This window comes from Salmo trutta, chromosome 3 (assembly GCF_901001165.1).
Source record: "Salmo trutta chromosome 3, fSalTru1.1, whole genome shotgun sequence".
Classification (NCBI taxonomy): Eukaryota; Metazoa; Chordata; class Actinopteri; order Salmoniformes; family Salmonidae; genus Salmo; species Salmo trutta.
In genome coordinates, this window is record NC_042959.1 from 54,798,446 (window position 1) to 54,820,223 (window position 21,778).

Below are 21,778 nucleotides of genomic sequence, written 5' to 3' on the forward strand. Positions count from 1 at the left end.
CCTCAGTCTCTGCCTCGGAGGGAGGGAGGGAGGGAGGCGCTCTGCTGGAACAAGACGGAGAGGCTAACCAAAGTCTTCTCGCTACAGTCAGGGAAAATTTGATTTACTTCATTCACGGAGGACATTAAATCTATTCTGTTCTTGATATGGGACTTAAACAGGTGCTAAGGAGACCATTGATTCCTCAGTTAGACTGCAAATCACTGTGCAAGCATTGGGTTAAAGATACAGTTGAAGTCGGAAGTTTACATACACTTAGGTTGGAGTCATTAAAACTCGTTTTTCAACCAATCCACAAATTTCTTGTTAACAAACTATAGTTTTGGCAAGTCGGTTAGGACATCTACTTTGTGCATGACACAAGTCATTTTTCCAACAATTGTTTGCAGACAGATTATTTCACTTATAATTCACTGTATCACAAATCCAGTGGGTCAGAAGTTTACATACAGTCTTGGCCAAAAGTTTGGAGAATGACACAAATATTAATTTTCACAAAGTCTGCTGCTTCAGTTTGTATGATGACAATTTGCATATACTCCAGAATGTTATGAAGAGTGATCAGATGAATTGCAAAGTCCCTCTTTGCCATGCAAATGAACTGAATTCCAAAAAGAACATTTCCACTGCATTTCAGCCCTGCCACAAAAAGACCAGCTGACATCATGTCAGTGATTCTCTCGTTAACACAGCTGTGAGTGGTGATGAGGACAAGGCTGGAGATCACTCTGTCATGCTGATTGAGTTTGAATAACAGACTGGAAGCTTCAAAAGGAGGGTGGTGCTTGGAATCATTGTTCTTCCTCTGTCAATCATGGTTACCTGCAAGGAAACACGTGCTGTCATCATTGCTTTGCACAAAAAGGGCTTCACAGGCAAGGATATTGCTGCCAGCAAGATTGCACCTAAATCAACCATTTATCGGATCATCAAGAACTTCAAGGAGAGCGGTTCAATTGTTGTGAAGGCTTCAGGGTGCCCAAGAAAGTCCAGCAAGCACCAGGACCGTCTCCTAAAGTTGATTCAGCTGCGGGATCGGTGCACCACCAGTACAGAGCTTGCTCAGGAATGGCAGCAGGCAGGTGTGAGTGCATCTGCACGCATAGTGAGGCGAAAACTTTTGGAGGATGGCCTGGTGTCAAGAAGGGCACCAAAGAAGCCATTTCTCTCCAGGAGAAACATCAGGGACAGACTGATATTGTGTAAAAGGTACAGGGATTGGACTGCTGAGGACTGGGGTAAAGTCATTTTCTCTGATGAATCCCCTTTACGATTGTTTGGGGCATTCGGAAAAAAGCTTGTCCGGAGAAGACAAGGTGAGCGCTACCATCAGTCCTGTGTCATGTCAACAGTAAAGCATCCTGAGACCATTCATGTGTGGAGTTGCTTCTCAGCCAAGGGAGTGGGCTCACTCAAAATTTTGCCTAAGAACACAGCCATGAATAAAGAATTGTACCAACACATCCTCCGAGAGCAACTTCTCCCAACCATCCAGGAACAGTTTGGTGACGAACAATGCCTTTTCCAGCATGATGGAGCACCTTGCCATAAGGCAAAAGTGATAACTAAGTGGCTCGGGGAACAAAACATTGATATTTTGGGTCCATGGCCAGGAAACTCCCCAGACCTTAATCCCATTGAGAACTTGTGGTCAATCCTCAAGAGGCGGGTGGACAAACAAAAACCCACAAATTCTGACAAACTCCAAGCATTGATTACGCAATAATGGGCTGCCATCAGTCAGGGTGTGGCCCAGAAGTTAATTGACAGCATGCCAGGGCGGATTGCTGAGGTCTTGAAAAAGATGGGTCAACACTGCAAATATTGACTCTTTGCATCAACTTCATGTAATTGTCAATAAAAGTCTTTGACACTTATGAAACGCTTGTAATTATACTTCAGTATTCCATAGTAACATCTGACAAAAATATCTAAAGACACTGAAGCAGCAAACGTTGTGAAAATTAATATTTGTGTCATTCTCAAAACTTTTGGCCACGACTGTACACTAAGTTTACTGTGCCTTTAAACAGCTGGGAAAATTCCAGGAAATTATGTCATGGCTTTAGAAGCTTCTGATAGGCTAATTGACATAATTTCAGTCAATTGGAGGTGTACCTGTGGATGTATTTCAAGGCCTACCTTCAAACTCAGTGCCTCTTTGCTTGACATCATGGGAAAAATAAAAGAAATCAGCCAAGACCTCAGAAAAAAATTTGTATACCTCCACAAGTCTGGTTCATCCTTGGGAGCAATTTCCAAATGCCTGAAGGTACCACGTTCATCTGTACAAAGAATAGTACGCAAGTATAAACACCATGGGACTACACAGCCGTCATACCGCTCAGGAAGGAGACGCATTCTGTGTCCTAGAGATTAACGTACTTTGGTGTGAAAAGTGCAAATCAATCCCAGAACAACAGCAAAGTACCTTGTGAAGATGCTTGTGAAGATGTACAAAAGTATCAATATCCACAGTAAAACGAGTCCTATATTGACATAACCTGAAAAGCCGCTCAGCAAGGAAGAAGCCACTGCTCCAAAACCGCCATAAAAAAGCCAGACTAAGGTTTTCAACTGCACATGGGAACACATATCATACTTTTTGGAGAAATGTCCTCTGGTCTGATGAAACAAAAAATTGAACTGTATGGCCATAATGGCCATCGTTATGTTTGGAGGAAAAAGGGGGAGGCTTGCAAGCTGAAGAACACCAACCGTGAAGCACGGGGGTGGCAGCATCATGTTGTGGGGGGTGCTTTGCTACAGGAGGGACTGGTGCACTTCACAAAATAGATGGCATCATGAGGCAGGAAAATTATGTGGATATATTGAAGCAACATCTCAAGACATCAGTCAGGAAGTTAAAGCTTGGTCGCAAATGACCCCAAGCATACTTCCATAGTTGTGGCAAAATGGCTTAAGGACAACAAAGTCAAGGTATTGGAGTGGCCATCACAAAGCCCTGACCTCAACCCTACAGAAAATTTGTGGGCAGAACTGAAAAAGCTTGTGCGAGTAAGGAGGCCTACAAACCTAACTCAGTTACACCAGCTCTGTCAGGAGGAATAGGCCACAATTCACCCAACTTATTGTGGGAAGCTTGTGGAAGGCTACCCAAAACGTTTGACCCAAGTTAAACAATTTAAAGGCAATGCTACCAAATCCTAATTGAGTGTATGTAAACTTCTGACCCACTGGGAATGTGATGAAATAAATAAAATCTGAAATAAATCATTCTCTCTACTATTATTCTGACATTTCACATTCTTAAAATAAAGTGGTGATCCTAACTGACCTAAAACAGGGAGTTTTTACTAGGATTAAATGTCAGGAATTTTGAAAAACTGATTTGAAATGTATTTGGCTAAGGTCTATGTAAACATCTGACTTCAACTGTACACATGTTTTATGTTTCATTATTTTGGTCACCTCTTTTGTAAAACAGTTTACGATTTGTGATAGGTTGAAAATATTTCATGATAAATGCACAAATGAAAATAAATGATTTGCTGGGATGCAAGATATGTCTTAGAACACTTTTTAGAACATGTTTCAGTTCTGGCTTATGGATGGATAAATGTGTATGTTTAAATACCAGTCTCATACACAGAGAGCAATCAAACTTATTTGGAAAAGTGTTATGAAAATGCCAATTCATTAATTCATCAGATATTCCAATAATAACTCAACTAAATTATATTATGATTTAGTTGAGTAAGCAAAACACACACAAAATAATTGGGCTGTAATTTTCACGTTATTGACATTATGAAAATATAGACCACTATACATACAGTCGGGCTAAATATTAGGCTACCGTTGTGTCCTTATCACGTTATTTCAAATGTATTCATAAATAAGCGTTCATTTTTACCCTACAAGCTCTGTAGGTGAATATTGGGTAGTGATGTATTTAAAGGCCTGGTGTGTGATAAAAGGGATTTACATGGACATGCAAGCACAAGGATAAAAAAAACGACTGTCTAAATGTATTCCATCTGTAGGCAAATATTCGCCCTGTTGCCATGGTCTGTAATCTGGTAAAAATTGTGGGGGCGGTGAACAGGTCCGGTCGGGTGTTGGCCACAACAACCCATTTCATTACTGTGGCTGTAACATCGAGGGATTCAATTCAATCAACTGGCGATTATTTTCCTCAATTCCACTCCTCCGGGATATGCTATGATTCCGTGGGCACTGACCCTTACATGTGCCCCCAGCTCTCCACCGAAATAATTGCTCAAATCTTTTAATTGTCATATCCCTTAAGTGCCAGGGTTGTATCTGTAGATATCACCCATTGGTATATTGCTATCTAGAATTACCCAATTGGTTCCTTACCACTGTGCACAAATGTCAGTTCAATGTCTACATTTGATTTACATTTGGTTGAAATTTCAACTAATCTGAATTCAACAGGAAATCAACAAAACATATAATTGGATTTAGGTAAAGAATTTGGTATAAAAAAAAGTGTGGCTTTTTTTCAAATCCAATCAGTTTTCCATATTGATTCAACTTCATCACATTTTTTTTAGTTTTTTTTTAACGACGTGAAAACAACGTTGATTCAACCAGTTTTTGCTCAGTGGCTTGTTACACGCAAGAAACCCATTGGCACGGATATGGAAGCCCTCTGTGGAAGCCGCGGGAGAAATGTCAACGTCATTAACACCATGCAGCACGTGTGTTTCTGTTTCTTAGTTGAGCGACAAACATTCATTCTCAAATAATAATGATCTAGATGAAACTATTGATCATAATGATTATATAAACAGTACGAGGAAAGGGTACCGAACAAATGCTGTTAGATGCTTCCCTCGTGATCACTGATGCACCATTTTGGGTAGACAACTTTGCGTGCATAAAATATTACTCAATCATGGCAAATTATAAATATTTAAACGTTGAATTACGAATGGATGTCTATTTCCACCGTGCAGGAGGATCACAGCTGATGTTTCCACCGTGCAGGAGGATCACAGCTGACGTGTGGACCGGAGGGAGGGTGCGCACCTTCGGACCTCCATAGATTGTTGGGGAATTTGACACGTTATACTGCGTATGTTTGTATTCCTCTTCCATTCAAAACATCGAAAGAAAGAACGTATAGCCTATACAGTACATACTTCTACAATCATCAATCAAACACATCGATTGTGTTGATATTCCAATTCTTATGGGGGTCATATAAAGTAACCTACAACACGGGAGAAAGGTACAACAGGTCCATCTTGGTTTCTTCTGGTAGCCTATAAGACCGTAATAACCAATGACCACCAGCTGTTGGATATGCTCTGAGGTTTGCTGTGTCTTTAAGAGTCGCCTCCAGCCACCGGTCCACCGGCCCCCAAAGTGTGAATAATATTCGGTAAGGAGTTATGCTAAGTGGGAAAGCTTTTAGCACATTATCCACTGGCAATTGCAAGGTAATGAAATTTGCCAGCACAGGTCTCTTATTAAATATCTGCAGCATCGGATTTGCATCCGGGAGCAGCCTTAATGGGTTTAGTGCCCTGTGGATCTCCTACCTTAGTGTTCATGTAAGCGCCGGCCCATCTCTCCGGGAGAGTGAGTGACATTGAGGATGAGAGGTGATCCCTCCACCCCGGAATACACCGGAGTCAGCGCTTTTGAAATATAGGCTATACTTATAGGCGCGCAGCCGACATGCGTCAGTGAGTGCGACAAGTGGGAGAATGGATATGCGAAAATAGGATCTCAACAACGACAGGGAGGGGGGCAGAGAAGGGGATGCAGGCGAGGAAGCGTTCCATGATTTTGTTCTAGCCTGGCTATCTTCAGAAAAAAATGTTTTTGCCTTCAGCACAATGTTGAATGTAGGTCTAAGGCTTAAACCCAGCCTGCACTCTTAGAAAAAGAATGTTCTGGATAGAACCAAAAAGGGTTCTATTGCTCGCTTCATATATGGCACCCTAAAGATTATTTTGTAGGGTTATTTAATCAGAACCCCAGGGGTCCTTCTTCACTGAGAGTTCTATATGGAACCAATTTCGGTTCTATATAGAACCTTAAGGGTGCCATATATGAAACAAGCATAGAACCTTTGTAGGCCTACTATACACATTTTTAGGCTACATTATTTGGGAAAATGTTACAGATTGTATGTAGGCTATGCTACTAAAGAAAATGTGCTATTACAATGTGCAGGCCTACATGTTATACTCAGGGTATAGCTATAGGAGGCTGAATAGGCGAGGACATCGCCTGCTTTTTAACTATTCGATCACATGTGCAAGTGCCCCTTTTCCCTTTAAACAAACGTTCTTTACGTTTTTATGGCTTTTGGTTAAAAATAGTAGGCTGCTGGGGTGATTACAGCATTGTAATAAATGCTATAAAAGCATAATAACAATATTAGTACTAATAGGCTACTAATACTGCTACTACTAATAATAAGAAGAAGAAGAATAGTAGCCTACAGCACACCAGAAAATGTCCAATCGGAAGAAAACAACATCGAAAAATAAACAAATGTAGGTGCAAGGGCTCGTGCGTAAAGCTGAAGGCGGTGAGGGAGTGAAGGGAGAGGGGCCAGATTAGGGACGCACTGGTGTGTGTCATAGCACAGATTAAGCCTGTGCTGCCCCTGCACTCTGTAATACTGCACATTAGTGGTCCGTCTGAGGAGGCCTATTCTCACAAACATTGAGCACTTGCAGGGTCAAATAGCCTACTATGTGTCTCGAGATTCCGTATCTCTTCCCCTCTCTATTTGTAATAAAAAACGTATTAGTTTGTATCCCAACTATTATTATAATCAGTTTGAGTAAATTATTAAATGTGTTGCATAATAGATTGTTTGAGCAATCCCAGTTGGATTGTTGGAATGTGAATTTATATTATATTATGTTAATTAGCCTGTTTAAATATATTTTTTTAAAGGTATAGGCCTAGGAACTCTAATTCTGGAGCTATGGATTCAAGAACTGTGTCGACATATTATAAACATATTCTGATGAAAGGTTTCGTTAAATTTATCGGACTCAAATTACAACAAAAAAACAGCCTATACAAATCAGTATACATTATTATGGATTATGTGAGAAAGTGTGGCCTATATTGTACAAGAATCACTGGGTAGATATAACATTAGTTGAAATGACCACTGAACACAGGATATCTTCCATGCTTTTAAATGTATCGAAGAGTTTTGCAGACTTCCACAATCATAAACAGAATGGTCATTATAGGAATTTGATGGGGCGAACAAATTGAAAACGATTGCTGATGCACCTCGGAAATTAAACATAATACCTTTTTTTACGGTAAAAGCTAAAATATGACGAAAGTTATAATTTAGACCTAAATATTGACCATTATGCAAATGCTGCATTTTTTTCTCAATCAGAGATGAGTGTACAGATCATTTTATCAATGGGCTACATTAACTGATCGAATCAAGCAACAACAACAAAAAGTGCGTCCAGGCTATCTATCTCTTGATGTGTGAAGCGTCGGGTCGCGGTTAGGTTCACTCTAGATTTGGGCTAATAGTCGGAATCGGAAGAAAATGTGTTTTTAATATGCTGTTGGGCTTCGATTCAGTTTGCAGGACAGTATGTGACGTCGACACTAAGGCGGCGATTGGCTGCACACGATAGGGATGGAGTGGGGAGTGGGGAGTGGGGTTGGCTAAAATTAAGAGCAGTGCAAAGACTCAACAGTCCCAATGAAGACTTTGCCACTGGAGTGGAGACGCGCAACGATTAGTCTGTTTTTAACAATGTGTTCAACGAGTCAAAAACGGAGAGTGTTTTAATTTTGTTTTGTAATAGACGAAGCGCATACCTGTTCAAAAATCAGTCGAAGTAGCTTCCATTTTTTTCAGCTTTTTTGTGTGCAGCCTGCCAATAAAACTACAGAGCTCACTCCGCGAGCGGTTTGTGCTTTTGGACGTTTTACTTCTACTACTCTCACCATGGAGTACACCTCTTCCCCGAAGCCACAGCTCTCCTCCAGGGCAAACGCGTTCTCGATAGCCGCAATCATGTCAAGTGGAAAAACGAAGGACAAGGAAACCGATGAAAACACCATCAAGCCACTTGGTAAGCCGATCGCGCACGGTGCCTTACATAGAATTTACATTTTCAATATACCATACAATTGATAATTTCCTTCGTGGCTATATTGTTTGTTAGATTGTTTAAATCAAATCTTGACTTCGATTATGCTATGGAGAAAAGAAGGGTTGTCTATAGGCCTAGGCCTACTTCTATAGCCATCATGTTCTATGGGCCTATGGGGAAATGACTGAGAACCTTCATTTAAGATGTCTCACACGACGATGTTTTTATAACCTTTCACAAAAAAATGTGTCCAAAAATCAGGCAGTGCATAACCCCGTTCATAGACTGTCAGCAAAAGTTTCAGTTTCAGGTTTTATTAGTCGTATGTACGCGATACGCATGGATATACACCCTCCAAGGAAATTCTTACTTGCAGGTTCCATCTCGACAATGCAACAACAATAAGAAATAATACAATATACGAACATGAAGCAATATTGATGGATTTTACAGATGTAGGCCTACACAAATATGTATTCAGTAGGCCTATGGTTCACTGAATAGGCTCTGAATTAACCTATTATTGTATCAAGTGTCAACAAAAAGTGTATGGGCTAATGAAACAGATATCAACATTATATATCAGAATTTTCTCTATCCAGAAATATCATGCTGCGTTGGCTGTAGTGGCGCTTGCTGATAATTGCTAACATGTTGCTGAATATTTGATTCAATCAAGTTTACTTTTCCATTTATCCAAGAAAAAAGGTACAATTGAACATTTTCGTCAAATAAATATTAGCATTCAGCGAATTCACGGAGACTAGACCTGTATGCAATTACTGACAGAGAAATATAACACGGACGTTGCTGTTAGCCACATTGCTGTTAACTATATCATTGTGAGTTTAAAAAAATGTGTTTTGAATTTAACTGAATATCTCTTCGAAATAGCGTGACCATTTGTAGCCTGCTGAAATAACCAATATGCTGTTTTTGTGATTCAGTTGCACTTTTGAAATTTGTAGTAGGATAATTTAATGTCGTTCAATGGATAGCAAATAGAACAACCATTCATCTTACTTTTAATGTATATTCTTGCATTTGTCAAATACCCCTCACATGTATTGATAATGTTTTGAATTTATTTGAATACAAATCATTGTATTGGAATGTATATATCAATATGCTACTAGGCTAGTTGTGTTTAATTCATTTAAAGCTAAATAATAATAACCAATTTATGACATTTTTTTAAACATCTATGCCAATGAGTTTTTACATTGCTTTAAACGTATATCAGGCTACGCAATGTAAAAACTCTCACACACACACACACATATATATATCGATAGATAAATATATAGATATGTTTGGCTGCAGTAAAAATAAACAAATGAAACCAGCATTTGAACATGGTGTTTTTTCATCCATAGAACAATTCGTGGAGAAGTCCTCCTGTAACCACGGTTTGGGAGAGCTGTCTTCTCTAGATGCGCACGGAGATTTCAGCGGGAGCGCGCCTCCAGTGTGCACAGAGCCGCTGATCCCCACCACTCCCAATGTTCCCAGCGAGGAGATGGCCAAAATCTCCTGCAGTTTAGAGACCAAAGAACTCTGGGACAAATTCCATGATCTCGGCACCGAGATGATCATCACAAAATCCGGAAGGTAAACTTCAATTTCTCACTGCAAAATATTATATTATCGAGTCCTATATTATCGACACCACGTAGGCCTATTGGCCTACTTTACTTTTTAAATGTGAACGACAATTATAGCCTAAGACGCAAACTAAAGCTACATTTTATAATACAGTTATTAACCTATCTGATTACCCATGTCATATTAAGCATTGGGTAATTGGATGTTCTGTTTTGTATTTTGCAGGATCAATTCAGAATTTTTTTCAATTAATATGTAGCTTATAATAAGACTAATTTCGGCTGAGATATTCTATTTTTTTACATGTGTAAACTGTGCGATAATTGCACCACAAATCATTGTAGCGCTCCTCCCACGCGTGGAAATGTTTATAGTCTAAGGGTAATTATGTAATCGATTTACAACTCAAAAAACATTTGTATAAATATTAACATCATTTAGGCAAAATAATTTTCCTCGAAAAACGTAATGCTGTTCAAAACATATAGGCAAATATTCTCCCTGCCATGAATATCTATTAAAAAAGGTGTAGGGAATATGCCTCACGCTAAAAACATGTTTAATCAAATAGCCTACAGATAAAGGACACACATAAACCTCATACAAAACGGGAGCTATTGATAATATTTATGGACAAAGGAATTCAGTGAAATATGACTCTCATCATCTTATATTTTACTTGGAGCCTAGGTTTGAGTAAATATTTACCTCTCAGCGAAAATGGTTGGCGTGGGTTTGTGTAGTCGTTGTGTTTACCGTCTCTCTTTCCCTCCAACAGAAGAATGTTCCCCACCATCCGTGTGTCCTTCTCGGGGGTGGACCCGGACGCCAAATACATCGTGCTGATGGACATTGTTCCGGTCGACAACAAACGTTACCGATACGCCTACCACAGGTCGTCCTGGCTCGTGGCGGGCAAGGCGGACCCGCCTCTGCCTGCACGGTGGGTGACTTTTTTTACACTTGTCTCTAGTCACTGCGTGGCTTTTATGTACGAGTCGTTAATGTCAAAAGCATTCACAAAATGGTATGTGGTAGTAGCCCTTGACCCTAATTATTGTTATATGGATAGCAAATACACTATATGGCTTAGATAAATACATTTTGGAAGTATTTTTTAACTTGACCGACAAAGGTCGGTATTGGAACAAATCGTCCCTTTTGATTTTGAAAAGCATGATAATACGTTTTTCTGTGTTTGCATAGGCCTTTTCGATGATAAAATGTATTGTAATATACATATTGTATTTATATTGCAGGTTATACGTGCACCCTGACTCTCCTTTCACTGGGGAACAGCTGCTCAAACAAATGGTGTCTTTCGAGAAAGTAAAACTCACCAACAACGAACTGGACCAACATGGACACGTATGTTATTGATTTGTCATTGGTATTGAAACATTGAAGCAGATTCATGTTATTTCTGACATGAACTGAAACATGAAATCACTAGAAGGCTGTATAGCCTAACCAGAGAAAAATCCCATACAGTCCATCCTCATCGTATAACTGATCAAGGACTTGTGGAGAGTTTCCCCGTTCAATATTGGATTCATAATTATTATCTGAAAGTGTAAACAATATTGTCAAATTACAATTATAAATTGGGGGATATTTCTAAAATATGTACGGGAATTGTGTTTAGATGGGATTATAACGGTTGAAATAAATAAGCATACTTGCAGGTGATTTATGAAAGAATTGCTCTGTAAACTTTCCATGAAATCTCGTGGAATTTTCCCACGGGATATCATTTTTTCCAAATCTCTTTCACATGTTATTGGGAAATGAAATGTTCTTAACTGTAAGTCAGAGACGTGTTGGATTCAAAATCCACATGTTGCTTGGTTTCACCTGTGAAGATCCAGTTACATTTTATAATTTAAAATTCACATTTTCTTTATATTCAAGTCATATTTTTTTCGGTAAGGGAAATTAATACGGCGTACAATTTAACGAGAAGCAGAAACACGTGCTAAACTAAAGAACTATCAGCCTATAGCGCAGAAACGATAACAATAATGGAATATGCGTCCCATGCAACACCATTAATTTACATTATTAACAGTAGTAGGCTAACATCATACACTGATTAGCCTACACCATACCAAACCAACAGGTTGTGCGGAAAAACGGCTCCTTGAATTTATGCACAAACACCTTTTATTTCGTGGGCGGCATGTACGTGGTATTCGATAGATTCAAAGATTAGGCCTAAAGGCGAGAGCAATGCGATATGATGACAACACCAGATATATATTTACTAAACAATGTGAACGATGTCATGGGATTTTGATTTTCATGACGTAAGTAAAGACCGATAAAGCTGATTAGATAGGATAAAACAAATCATTTTTCCTGTTGATCTAAAAAATATCTCTAATGGTTACCAATCTGGAATTTAAGAGAGATTCATGCACGCTTTTAACCGCACGAATAATTGGCATTCAAATAGAATCATTTTCGAAAACCTTGACAGAGAATGTCGTTTTGAAGGCTAGTCATTTGAAATTGCACTGACACAAGACACATCATGTTATACCTGTGCACCTGGCAGCTTTTAACAGGCAGCTTTCAACAGCTCACTCGTTTCATCATTTTCAAGAACAGTAATTCTGACTTGAGATAAGCCTGCATATTTCAAACAATAAATCGTTTTGTTCCTATTGCTTCCTGTACATGCACAAGTTCAAGTTGAGATGTGTCAATTGTGAGAATTGTAGCTGAATGTTGATGAAGGCAGGCAGGAACTCCTAGTTCTTAGGACACCATACCACACCGTGTCCTTTGCCCAGTACAGTCTCACATACAGTATACAGTATGAATCTAGATGTGAATCATAGGGATCTGAACCAGAGTATAGCAGACTAACTCCCCACAGCCACACAGTAACACAATATAACATTCTTGCTGAGCCGCTGTATAGGCTATGGAGTCAGATAAAGGACAAATGCTCTTCATCAAATCAAATTGTACTTGTCACATGCTTTGTGAACAGCAGGTGTAGACTAACAGTGAAAAGCTTACTTATGGGTCCTTTTCCAACAATCCAGAGTTAAAAATAAAGATAACAAATATAAAATACAAATACTGTAAATACATGAATGAGGAATACTGTAAATGCATGAATAACAATAATGTATAAAAATAACATGGCTATATACAGGGAGTACCAGTAGTGATTTGATGTGCAAGTGTATGAGGTAATTGAGATGTAGATATACAGTGCATTGGGAAAGTATTCAGACCCCTTTACCTTTTCCACATTTTGTAATGGTACAGCCTTATTCTAAAATGGATTAAATAGTGTCCCCCTCTTCATCAATCTACACACAATACCCCATAAAGACAATGCAAAAACAGTTTTTTTTAAAACATTTTTAGGAAATGTATGATTAAAAAAAAAAAGATCACATTTACATAAGTATTCAGACCCTTTACTTTGTTGAAGCACCTTTGGCAGCGATTACAGCCTCAGGTGTTCTTGGGTATGACGCTACAAGCTTGACACACCTGTATTTAGGGAGTTTCTCCCATTCTTCTCTGCAGATCCTCTCAAGCTCTGTCAGGTTGGATGGAGAGTGTCGCTGCACAGCTATTTTCAGGTCTCTCCAGAGATCGGGTTCAAGTCCGGGCTCTGGCTGGGTCACTTAAGGACATTCAGAGACTTGTCCTGAAGCCACTCCTGCGTTGTCTTGGCTGTGTGATTAGGGTTGTTGTTCTGTTGGAAGGTGAACCTTCGCCCCAGTCTGAGGTTCGGAGCGCTCTGGAGAATGTTTTCATCAAGGATATCTCTGTACTTTGCTCCCCTCATCTTTCCCTCGATCCTGACTAGTCTCCCAGTCCCTGCCGCTGAAAAACATCCCTGAAAAACATCCCCACAGCATGATGTTGTCACCATCACTGTCGGGATGATGCCAGGTTTCCTCCAGACGTGATGCTTGCCATTCAGTCCAAAGAGTTAAATCTTGGTTTCATAAGAACAGAGAATCTTGTTTCTCATGGTCTGAGAGTTCTTTAGGTGCTTTTGGTAAACTCCAAGCGGGTGGTCATGTACCTTTTACTGTGGAGTGGCTTCCGTCTGGCCACTCTACAATTAAGGCGTGATTGGTGGAGTGCTGCGGAGACGGTTGTGATTCTGGAATCTCCACAGAGGAACTCTGGAGCTCTGTCAGAGAGACCATCGGGTTCTTGGTCACCTCCCTGAACAAGATCCTTCTCCCCCAATTGCTCAGTTTGGCCAGGCAGCCAGCTCTAGGAAGAGTCTTGGTGGTTCCAAGCTTCTTCAATTTAAGAATGATGGAGGCCACTGTGTTCTTGGGGCCCTTTTTAAAAATGTTACTTTAGTTAACTAGGCAAGTCAGTAAAGAACAAATTCTTATTCACAATGACAGCCTAGGAACAGTGGGTTAACTGCCTTGTTCAGGAGCAGAACAACAGATTTTTACCTTGTCAGCTCGGGGATTCGATCTAGCAACCTTTCAGTTACTGGCCCAACGCGCTAACCACTAGGCTACCTGTCAACCTTCAATGCTGCAAAATATTTTGTTATCCTTCGCCAGATCTGTGCCTCGACACAATCCTGTCTCGGAGCTCTACGGACAATTCCTTCGACCTCATGGATTGGTTTTTGCTCTGACATGCACTGTCAACTGTGGGACCTTATATAGACAGGTGTGTGCCTTTCCAAATCATGTCCAATCAATTGAATTTACCACAGGTGGACTCCAATCAAGTTGTAGAAACATCTCAAGGATGATCAATGGAAACAGGATGCTCCAGGATGCAACAGGAGCTCAATTTCAAGTCTCATAGCAAAGGGTCTGAAAACTTAAGTAAAGAAGGTATTTCTGCTTTTTATTTGTTATTTTTTTTTTTTTAAATGTCTAAAAACCCGTTATTCGCTTTGTCATTGTGGGGTATTGTGTGTAGATTGATGAGGGAAAAAATTATTTAATCAATTTTAGAATCAGACTGTAACGTAACAAAATGTGTAAAAAGTGAAGGGCTCTGAATATTTTCCGAATGCACTGTAGGTAGGGGTAAAGTGACTAGCCAACAGGATAGATAATAAACTGAGCTGCAGCAGCTGCGTATGTGGTGTTTAAGTTTGTGTGTGTGTGGTGTCAGTATGCAGGTGTACACATGTTACGTGTGTGGGCATATGTAGTGTGTGTATATGTGTGTGTTGGGGTGTCAGTTTAAGTATGTGTAAGTGTGTGGGTAGAGTCCAGGCAGGTACTTCCTTCTTGTGTTTTTGCATGTAAGCAGGAAGCAGGAGGATAGAGTTATGGTCTGATTTGCCGAAGGGAGGGCCTTGTAAGCATTTCTGTGTGTGGAATAAATGTGATCTAAAGTTGTCACCTCTAGTTCCACAAGTGACATGCTGGTAAAAATGTCAAACAGATTTCAGATTCCCTGCTGTAAAATCACCAGCCACGAGAAACTCTGCCTCTGAATGTGCACTTCTTATTTAATTATAACCCTATGCGGCTTGTTGAGTGCTGTCGTAGTGCCAGTATCGGTTTTTGGTGGTAAATAGACAGCTCCGAAAAATATAAATGAAAGTATGGTCTGCAACTTATCACGAGGTATTCTAACTCAGGAGCGCAAAAACTTGAGACTTCCTTAACATTACAGGACGTGCACCAGTTGTTGTTAACAAAGAGACACCCTCCTCCCTTCTTACCTGAGTCTGCCATCCGGTCTTGACGATGCATAGAAAAAACAGTGAGATGTATATCCATGTCCTCGTTCAGCCACAACTCTGAGAAACGTAGGATATTACAGTTTTCCAGGTCCCGTTGATAGGATAGTCTTGAACAGAGCTCATCCAGTTTGTTCTCCAGTGATTGCATGTTTGCCAATAGAACAGACGGCAATGGCGGTCTATTTGCTCGCCGACAGTCTCGTCAGGATGCCGGCTCTGCTGCCTCTCTTTTGCCGCCGCTTCCTCTTTCGATTCCCGGGGAGTAGGGCCTGGTCCGTAGTAAGCAGAGCGTTCAGAGCTGCTGACTCGTAGAAGTAGACATTTCTGTCCAGATCGAGATTAGTGATAGCTGTTCTGATGTCCAGAAGCTGTTTTCGGTCATAGAAAGTGATGTCGGAGACATTATGTACCAAAAAAGTTATGATCAGCATAAAAAAACAAACACCAAATAGCAGAATTGGTCAGGAACACATAAGACGGCTGCTATCCACTGCAGCGCCATCTTCACAGAAGATCAAGATCAAGCAGAACAGCTAAGAGCTGAGTAAAATGTTTCTCAGACTGCATGCTGTTAACATGTTTATCTTTTCACACTCCTCTCTACTGCCACCCCAGTCATCCTCTCTCACTCTATCCCCTTGCCTCTTCTATCACCATGCTCTCTCTTTCTACTTCCTGTCATCTCTCTCCACATCTCGCTCTCAATCTCTATCTAACCCAGTGTTTTGCCTTCTCTGTGTCCCTATAGATCATACTAAACTCCATGCATAAGTACCAGCCCCGGGTCCATATCATTAAGAAGAAGGACCACACCGCCTCCCTTCTCAACCTCAAGTCAGAGGAGTTCCGCACCTTCGTTTTCACAGAGACTGTCTTTACCGCGGTCACAGCCTACCAGAACCAGCTGGTGAGCCGTAAATCACTAGTCAACTGTTCTATACCAGGGTCTTATTTATTAATGCACACAACGGAAAACCAAAACAAGCGTTTCGTATTGGACTACAGTTACTCCCTCCTCCTTTCTTCCGTATGGTGCCTAGTGAACGTGACCCAGGGGTCAACAGGGAGGACGTGTTCTGTTGCTGGATAGTGTTCACGGGTAGAGACAATATGTTGAATATAGGGGGTTGTGTGGCTGGTTTACAGACAACATGCATAGGGAGTGTGTTCAGTTCTGTCTAAAGCCAGTTCTGCCACCCAGGTCCTCCCTGACTCCCTTTGTGTGTTTAGTCTGGCTATCCCATGGAAAAAGATAGAGAGAGCGAGACAGACAGACAGAAAGGGAGAGGGATAAGAGTCTGAGACAGAGAGAAAGGAGAAAATAGCATCTAATCTGTTTGCGGGCCTCTTTCTTCCCAGATAACCAAGCTGAAGATCGACAGCAACCCGTTTGCGAAAGGCTTCCGAGACTCCTCCCGACTGACGGACATGGAGAGGTACAGGGAATTTTATGTCTTTGCCTGTTTGTTTATTTCTGTCCGGCGCGGATAAGATTAACAAGGGGAATAGAACTGGGAGAGAGGGGTGAGAGCAGTCGCGTTAGGAGCAAGCTATGGAGCGATGTACTCATTAGCAAGTCCACATGCTGGGTTGTTTATTTATTTCTGCTCATTAGGAGTGTGTGTGTGGAGGGGGGGTATGCATGTGTATGTGTGTAGTACAGTTTTGCATACGTGTGTGTGTGTGTTACAGTGAAATTGAGAGAAAAAGGAGGAGAGAGGACATTGAATTTGTTTTGCAACTAGATGAAGGACTATGTTACTGTATAGTGTTGGTTTTTATTTCAATGCCAGTAATTATCTGAAATTGTTGTTTCTATAGAAATCTTGTGGGTATCTGAGTGACTTCCCCGGGTGCAATGCCAACCCACCCTACTATAAACTTCTGGCTAACACACACACACACACACACACACACACACACACACACACACACACACACACACACACACACTCCAAAGGATTTTATGACCTACAGCCAAACAAACACACTTTTTTTTTTAGATTGACCAATTCCAGCACTATTGCCAAAATCATCTGATAAATCAGACCATCCCAGGCCATTTCCCAACCAAACAAGCAAAGTCAAAGACTGCCAAGAGACAGCCAGACAACCAACTCCCTCTTTCTGGCTTTCTCTTTTTGAGGGCTGTGAATTAGATCTGATCAATTGATCTTCAGGGAGCTGCAGAAATCACATTAGTCTGGAGTCGGCCACTGCACTAAAACACAGTGTAATTTGATTGGCTGCTGTGACTGATTGAAACCAGCCCCCTGCGTCGTGGCCTACTGTGGCCTCTGTGCCGGACAGGCCAGAGCTGATAAAAACACACGCACATTTGTACTGCACCGCTGACAGATATTGCACTTTCCTAACCTAATTGGGGAGCTAATGTGGACGCATGGCTCTTGTGATGCAGACCACTCCTGTCCAACCGACCCTCCTCCTCCACCACCACCATATCTGTCCCTCTCTGTGTCACTGAGGCGCTGTCTGACAAGACTCACAGAAACTAATGCACTTTTTGTTAGAGTACACACACTAAGACACACACTGCTTTAATTATGTACTTTGAGACTTAGAAAATAAGGATCTTTGATTTTATGCTCCAAAGAGGTATCAGAACGGTTGAAAAATGTTGTTGTGTATTCTGGCCTTTTCTATCTTTATCTACATTATGTGTGATTTTGTTGCACTGGGATTTTATAGACCATACATTTTCCTTTATAACTATACTGTTATGGGCTCGTTATTTTTACATACAGTACCTAATGTGTACAGATATATTGACTGTGTGTACAGATATATATTGTCTGTGTGTGCAGATATATTGTGTGTGCTGATATATTGTGTATCTATTGTCTACATACTGTACATTCAGTATTGTCTGTCACCAGTGTAACTATAAAAGATATAATTTGGGTTATAGGTTACTGCAAAGACATGATATATCTTGGTGAGTTGTTTTGGGGTATTGGTGTGAATGCAGATACAGTATATATTGGACTGAATGTACATTTTATATTAGAATAGGATATATTCAGATTTTGGTGTGAATGTACCAATATGTTTAAGTGTGAACATAGAGATATATTTTGGGCCTTTCTCTTTGGTTTTTGCTGCAGGGAAAGTGTTGAGAGTTTGATCCACAAGCACTCATACGCACGGTCGCCAATACGCACCTACGCAGGTGAGGAGGATACACTGGGGGATGACGGCCACGCCGCACACAGGGGTAAGAGAGTTGGTCACACACTGATGATGTCATCACACACGTTTCACAAGATGCACATCATGCTAATGAGCCAAATGAGGGTCGTTCAGTGGCACTACTACCACATTATTTTACCAAATAATTCAAACAACCGTCGTTCACATAAATGGACCAAGAGAAGGCTGCTGAGTCAATGTAGTGCAACATCAATGACAGTATTATAGTAAGAGGTCTTTAACAGCGTCTCTCCATCTCACTCTAAGGTTCTGCGTTCACCGCCTCTGACAACCTCTCTCTGAGCTCCTGGGTCACTGCCACCTCTGGTTTCTCAGGCTTCCAGCACCCCCAGTCCCTCTCTGCCATGGGCTCCAGCAGCGCCTCCCTGGCCTCCCCCTTGCCCCATCCCATCCAGGGCTCCCTGCCCCCCTACAGCCGGCTGGGCATGCCCCTGACACACTCGACCCTGGCGGGCACCATGCAGGGCGGCGGGCCCTCCTTCCCCTCCTTCCACATGCCCCGCTACCACCACTACTTCCAGCAGGGCCCCTACGCTGCCATCCAGGGACTGCGCCACTCCTCCACCGTCATGACCCCCTTTGTATGACTCCCTCTGAGGTGACTGCCTGGCCGAGTAGCGCCTCATCAGCTACAACTACGCTTATAGACACACTTCCACACACAAGTAGATAGACTCACAGATTTGTCCGCCTCAGCATCATCACCCATCGTCACCACCGTGTCCTTGTAAATAATAAGCCCCCCGGCCGAGGCGACTGACTGGACGACCTGGAGAGGCTGCCTGGCTGCTGCCCTGCATGCTGACAGCTGAACCGGAGAGGAAACAGACTCCTACGGGACCTGGTGAAACAGACACAGAGACCCACAGACTGATATGAACACCAGATATGAACACTTATGACCTGCATATGAATATTTACGACCCAGATATGAAAACTGATGATCCAGGTATAAAAAAAAAATGCTGAGATGCTGAGGACTGATGACCATGCACAGTGATGCATTGTGGGAAATAGGTAATGGTCTGCTTGTGATAACTGTCGTTTGCATGGACAGGAGAACCAGTGAACTGTCTGGCTTACGGACATTAAAACCAGAGGGTGTGATAATTGTTAGTTCTCTCACAGCTTCTGAGGACAATGAAGAATATGGGACTCCAAAAGTTACGGGAGTGCACAACTTCCAATCCTGGGCAGCACTTGTGGCCACGGAGGAGAACTATCTTCACTCCAGCTGCTGGGGCATGGAGGAATGGCAGCCATTTTAGACTGAGTCAAAGGATTCCCCCTGCTTGCTGACCAAAACTCACAGGGAGGGTAGAGGCAACATCTCTCCTCTCCTGCTTGAACTCAAACTCTGTTAAGCTTCCTCTGCAGGCAGAATCCTATAGCCTCCTCCAGTCAGGTTGGCTGTTGCCATGGTAGTCACATGTGTGCGCATAGATGCCCTAGAGACAGAGAGAAGCCAGTTGTTTCTTTCCCATCTAAAAAGCCAGCCATGTGTACTGTGAAGAAGTTACAGTGGAAGATGATCATGTTTGATAGCAGTACATAAAGATGTCCACACACACACACACACACACACACACACAAAATAAGATGAATGTCATAGAGTGCCATATCATAGGACGCATGCTGTTTGCAACAGATAACACAGAAAACATTTGTTTAAAAAAATCCTCACCCAAACCAGGTCTCAAAGTACTTTTTCAGTTTTCTATGTCATCCAAAAAGCTTCTAGTCACCTCATAATGTTTGTACTGCATCTAATGAGTATAACATGCATTAGATTCGTGAGGTCAATGAAAAGAGATGTTTGTTCATGTCTCACGTGTGGATGGGCCCTAGAAGACCTTTGGGGGACCTCTCTAGCGAAGTCACAGAGCGTTCAAATCACGCTACGTCGTAACGTATCCCCAACACCAGCGGATTGTCTTCTCTAACCAATCAATGGCAAATCAGTAATGTATCAATGAAGTACCAAGAGGGACAGAAAACCAGCAGACTCTGCTGCCCTGAAAGGCTAAGATGGACTTTCTCTTGCTGTATTGCCCTGAAACTTGATTCACCACCTAACCAACACCTAACCTCTGGCGTCACACTATAGCCTGATTACTGTAGCAGGATCTATGTCTGCCTCAGGCTGTGTCGACACTACAGCACTCTGGGAGAAAGTCCACACCTGAAAACAATGACTCAGTGGTGCCTCCCCTTAGAGGAGGGTGGGCAGGGAGGGAGATCTGTTTTGGTCGTCACACCATTGGCGATTCATCAGCTAGCCCCTTCTAACCAAAATGACACAGAAGCTAAGATAGTGACACAAAACGTACAGTGTATGCATCGGTTCCTTTGTAGTGCCACTCCTCTCAAAAAATAAATCATTGCAGATTGATTCATCCACTCAATGATGTCTCATACAGTTTGTTACCGCCGTAAAACCGATGTTATTGTAAAATGCCATTACTATTTTGGCAAGAAAATGACACCTAAGGCAACTTTGTTAACCTCTAATTCACAGCTAAGACATCTTGACAATTATTTTTAGTATGAAGATTTCTCTTTCGGGGCAAAATGGGACAAACTTGGATGGAAGTGAAGGTCTAATACAGTATTTCATTGTTGGTTTTGTTTTCAATGCTGAGTCTCAATTTCATTATACTGAACAAACCAATCACATGGAGCCAAAAAACCACACATAAATTAGGCTACAATTAACACAATATTATTGTGGGCACTAACTCTGCGTTTAGCCTACATTACTGTTGACGCTTACTCACCACTTGCATACAATGTGTCCACAAGCAGTCAGCAGGTTTGAAGTTGGAATGAGTTTTGCAGGATGTTTTTAGTTGAAAACGTGTTGTAGGACAACTCTCTGTAGACAACTCTCAGTAGCCTACACACTGCATGGACTTGGAGGCGTTATCGAGGTGCTATCAGAGATGATTGCCAGTGAGGGCATTAATTCTAAGGCTTTCAGTTGAAAGAGGCAAGTGTTTTCAGTATTAAACAATTTCGCATAAGAACTCTAACAAAGGTCTTCAACTGGTGTTCTCGTCAATCTATAGCCCGCATCTGGACAACACTCCCCATCTTTGAATATGTCCTTGTGTAGGCAGCTGCCAATCTCGCCATGTCT

The 21,778-nt window shown here is 41.5% G+C and overlaps 1 protein-coding gene across 4 annotated transcripts; it reads left to right on the forward strand.

Annotated features, from left to right (window-relative positions):
- Positions 1 to 7,663: 7,663 nt before the first annotated feature.
- tbx20 (T-box transcription factor 20) lies at positions 7,664 to 20,225 on the forward strand. Of its 4 annotated transcripts, none has more exons than XM_029740637.1 (9): positions 7,664 to 8,072; positions 9,470 to 9,704; positions 10,477 to 10,641; positions 10,958 to 11,066; positions 16,157 to 16,315; positions 16,768 to 16,844; positions 18,338 to 18,364; positions 18,531 to 18,643; positions 18,886 to 20,225. In XM_029740637.1, the coding sequence occupies exons 1-9, from the start codon at positions 7,946 to 7,948 to the stop codon at positions 19,224 to 19,226; spliced, it is 1,353 nt and encodes a 450-aa protein (XP_029596497.1). In that variant the 5' UTR covers positions 7,664 to 7,945; the 3' UTR covers positions 19,227 to 20,225. The 4 variants fall into 4 exon arrangements, with proteins under 4 accessions (XP_029596497.1, XP_029596499.1, XP_029596503.1 ...); XM_029740639.1 differs by having other exon boundaries at positions 18,534 to 18,643; XM_029740643.1 differs by lacking the exon at positions 18,338 to 18,364 and having other exon boundaries at positions 7,665 to 8,072.
- The last annotated feature ends 1,553 nt before the right edge of the window (positions 20,226 to 21,778 follow it).

Excerpts from the sequence above, each read along its gene's own strand:
- tbx20 (XM_029740637.1), top strand. The coding sequence starts at position 7,946 with ATGGAGTACACCTCTTCCCCGAAGCCACAGCTCTCCTCCAGGGCAAAC. Across the intron at positions 11,067-16,156 it reads AACTGGACCAACATGGACAC|ATCATACTAAACTCCATGCA; the intron begins GTATGTTATTGA and ends GTGTCCCTATAG. Across the intron at positions 18,644-18,885 it reads CGGCCACGCCGCACACAGGG|GTTCTGCGTTCACCGCCTCT; the intron begins GTAAGAGAGTTG and ends TCTCACTCTAAG.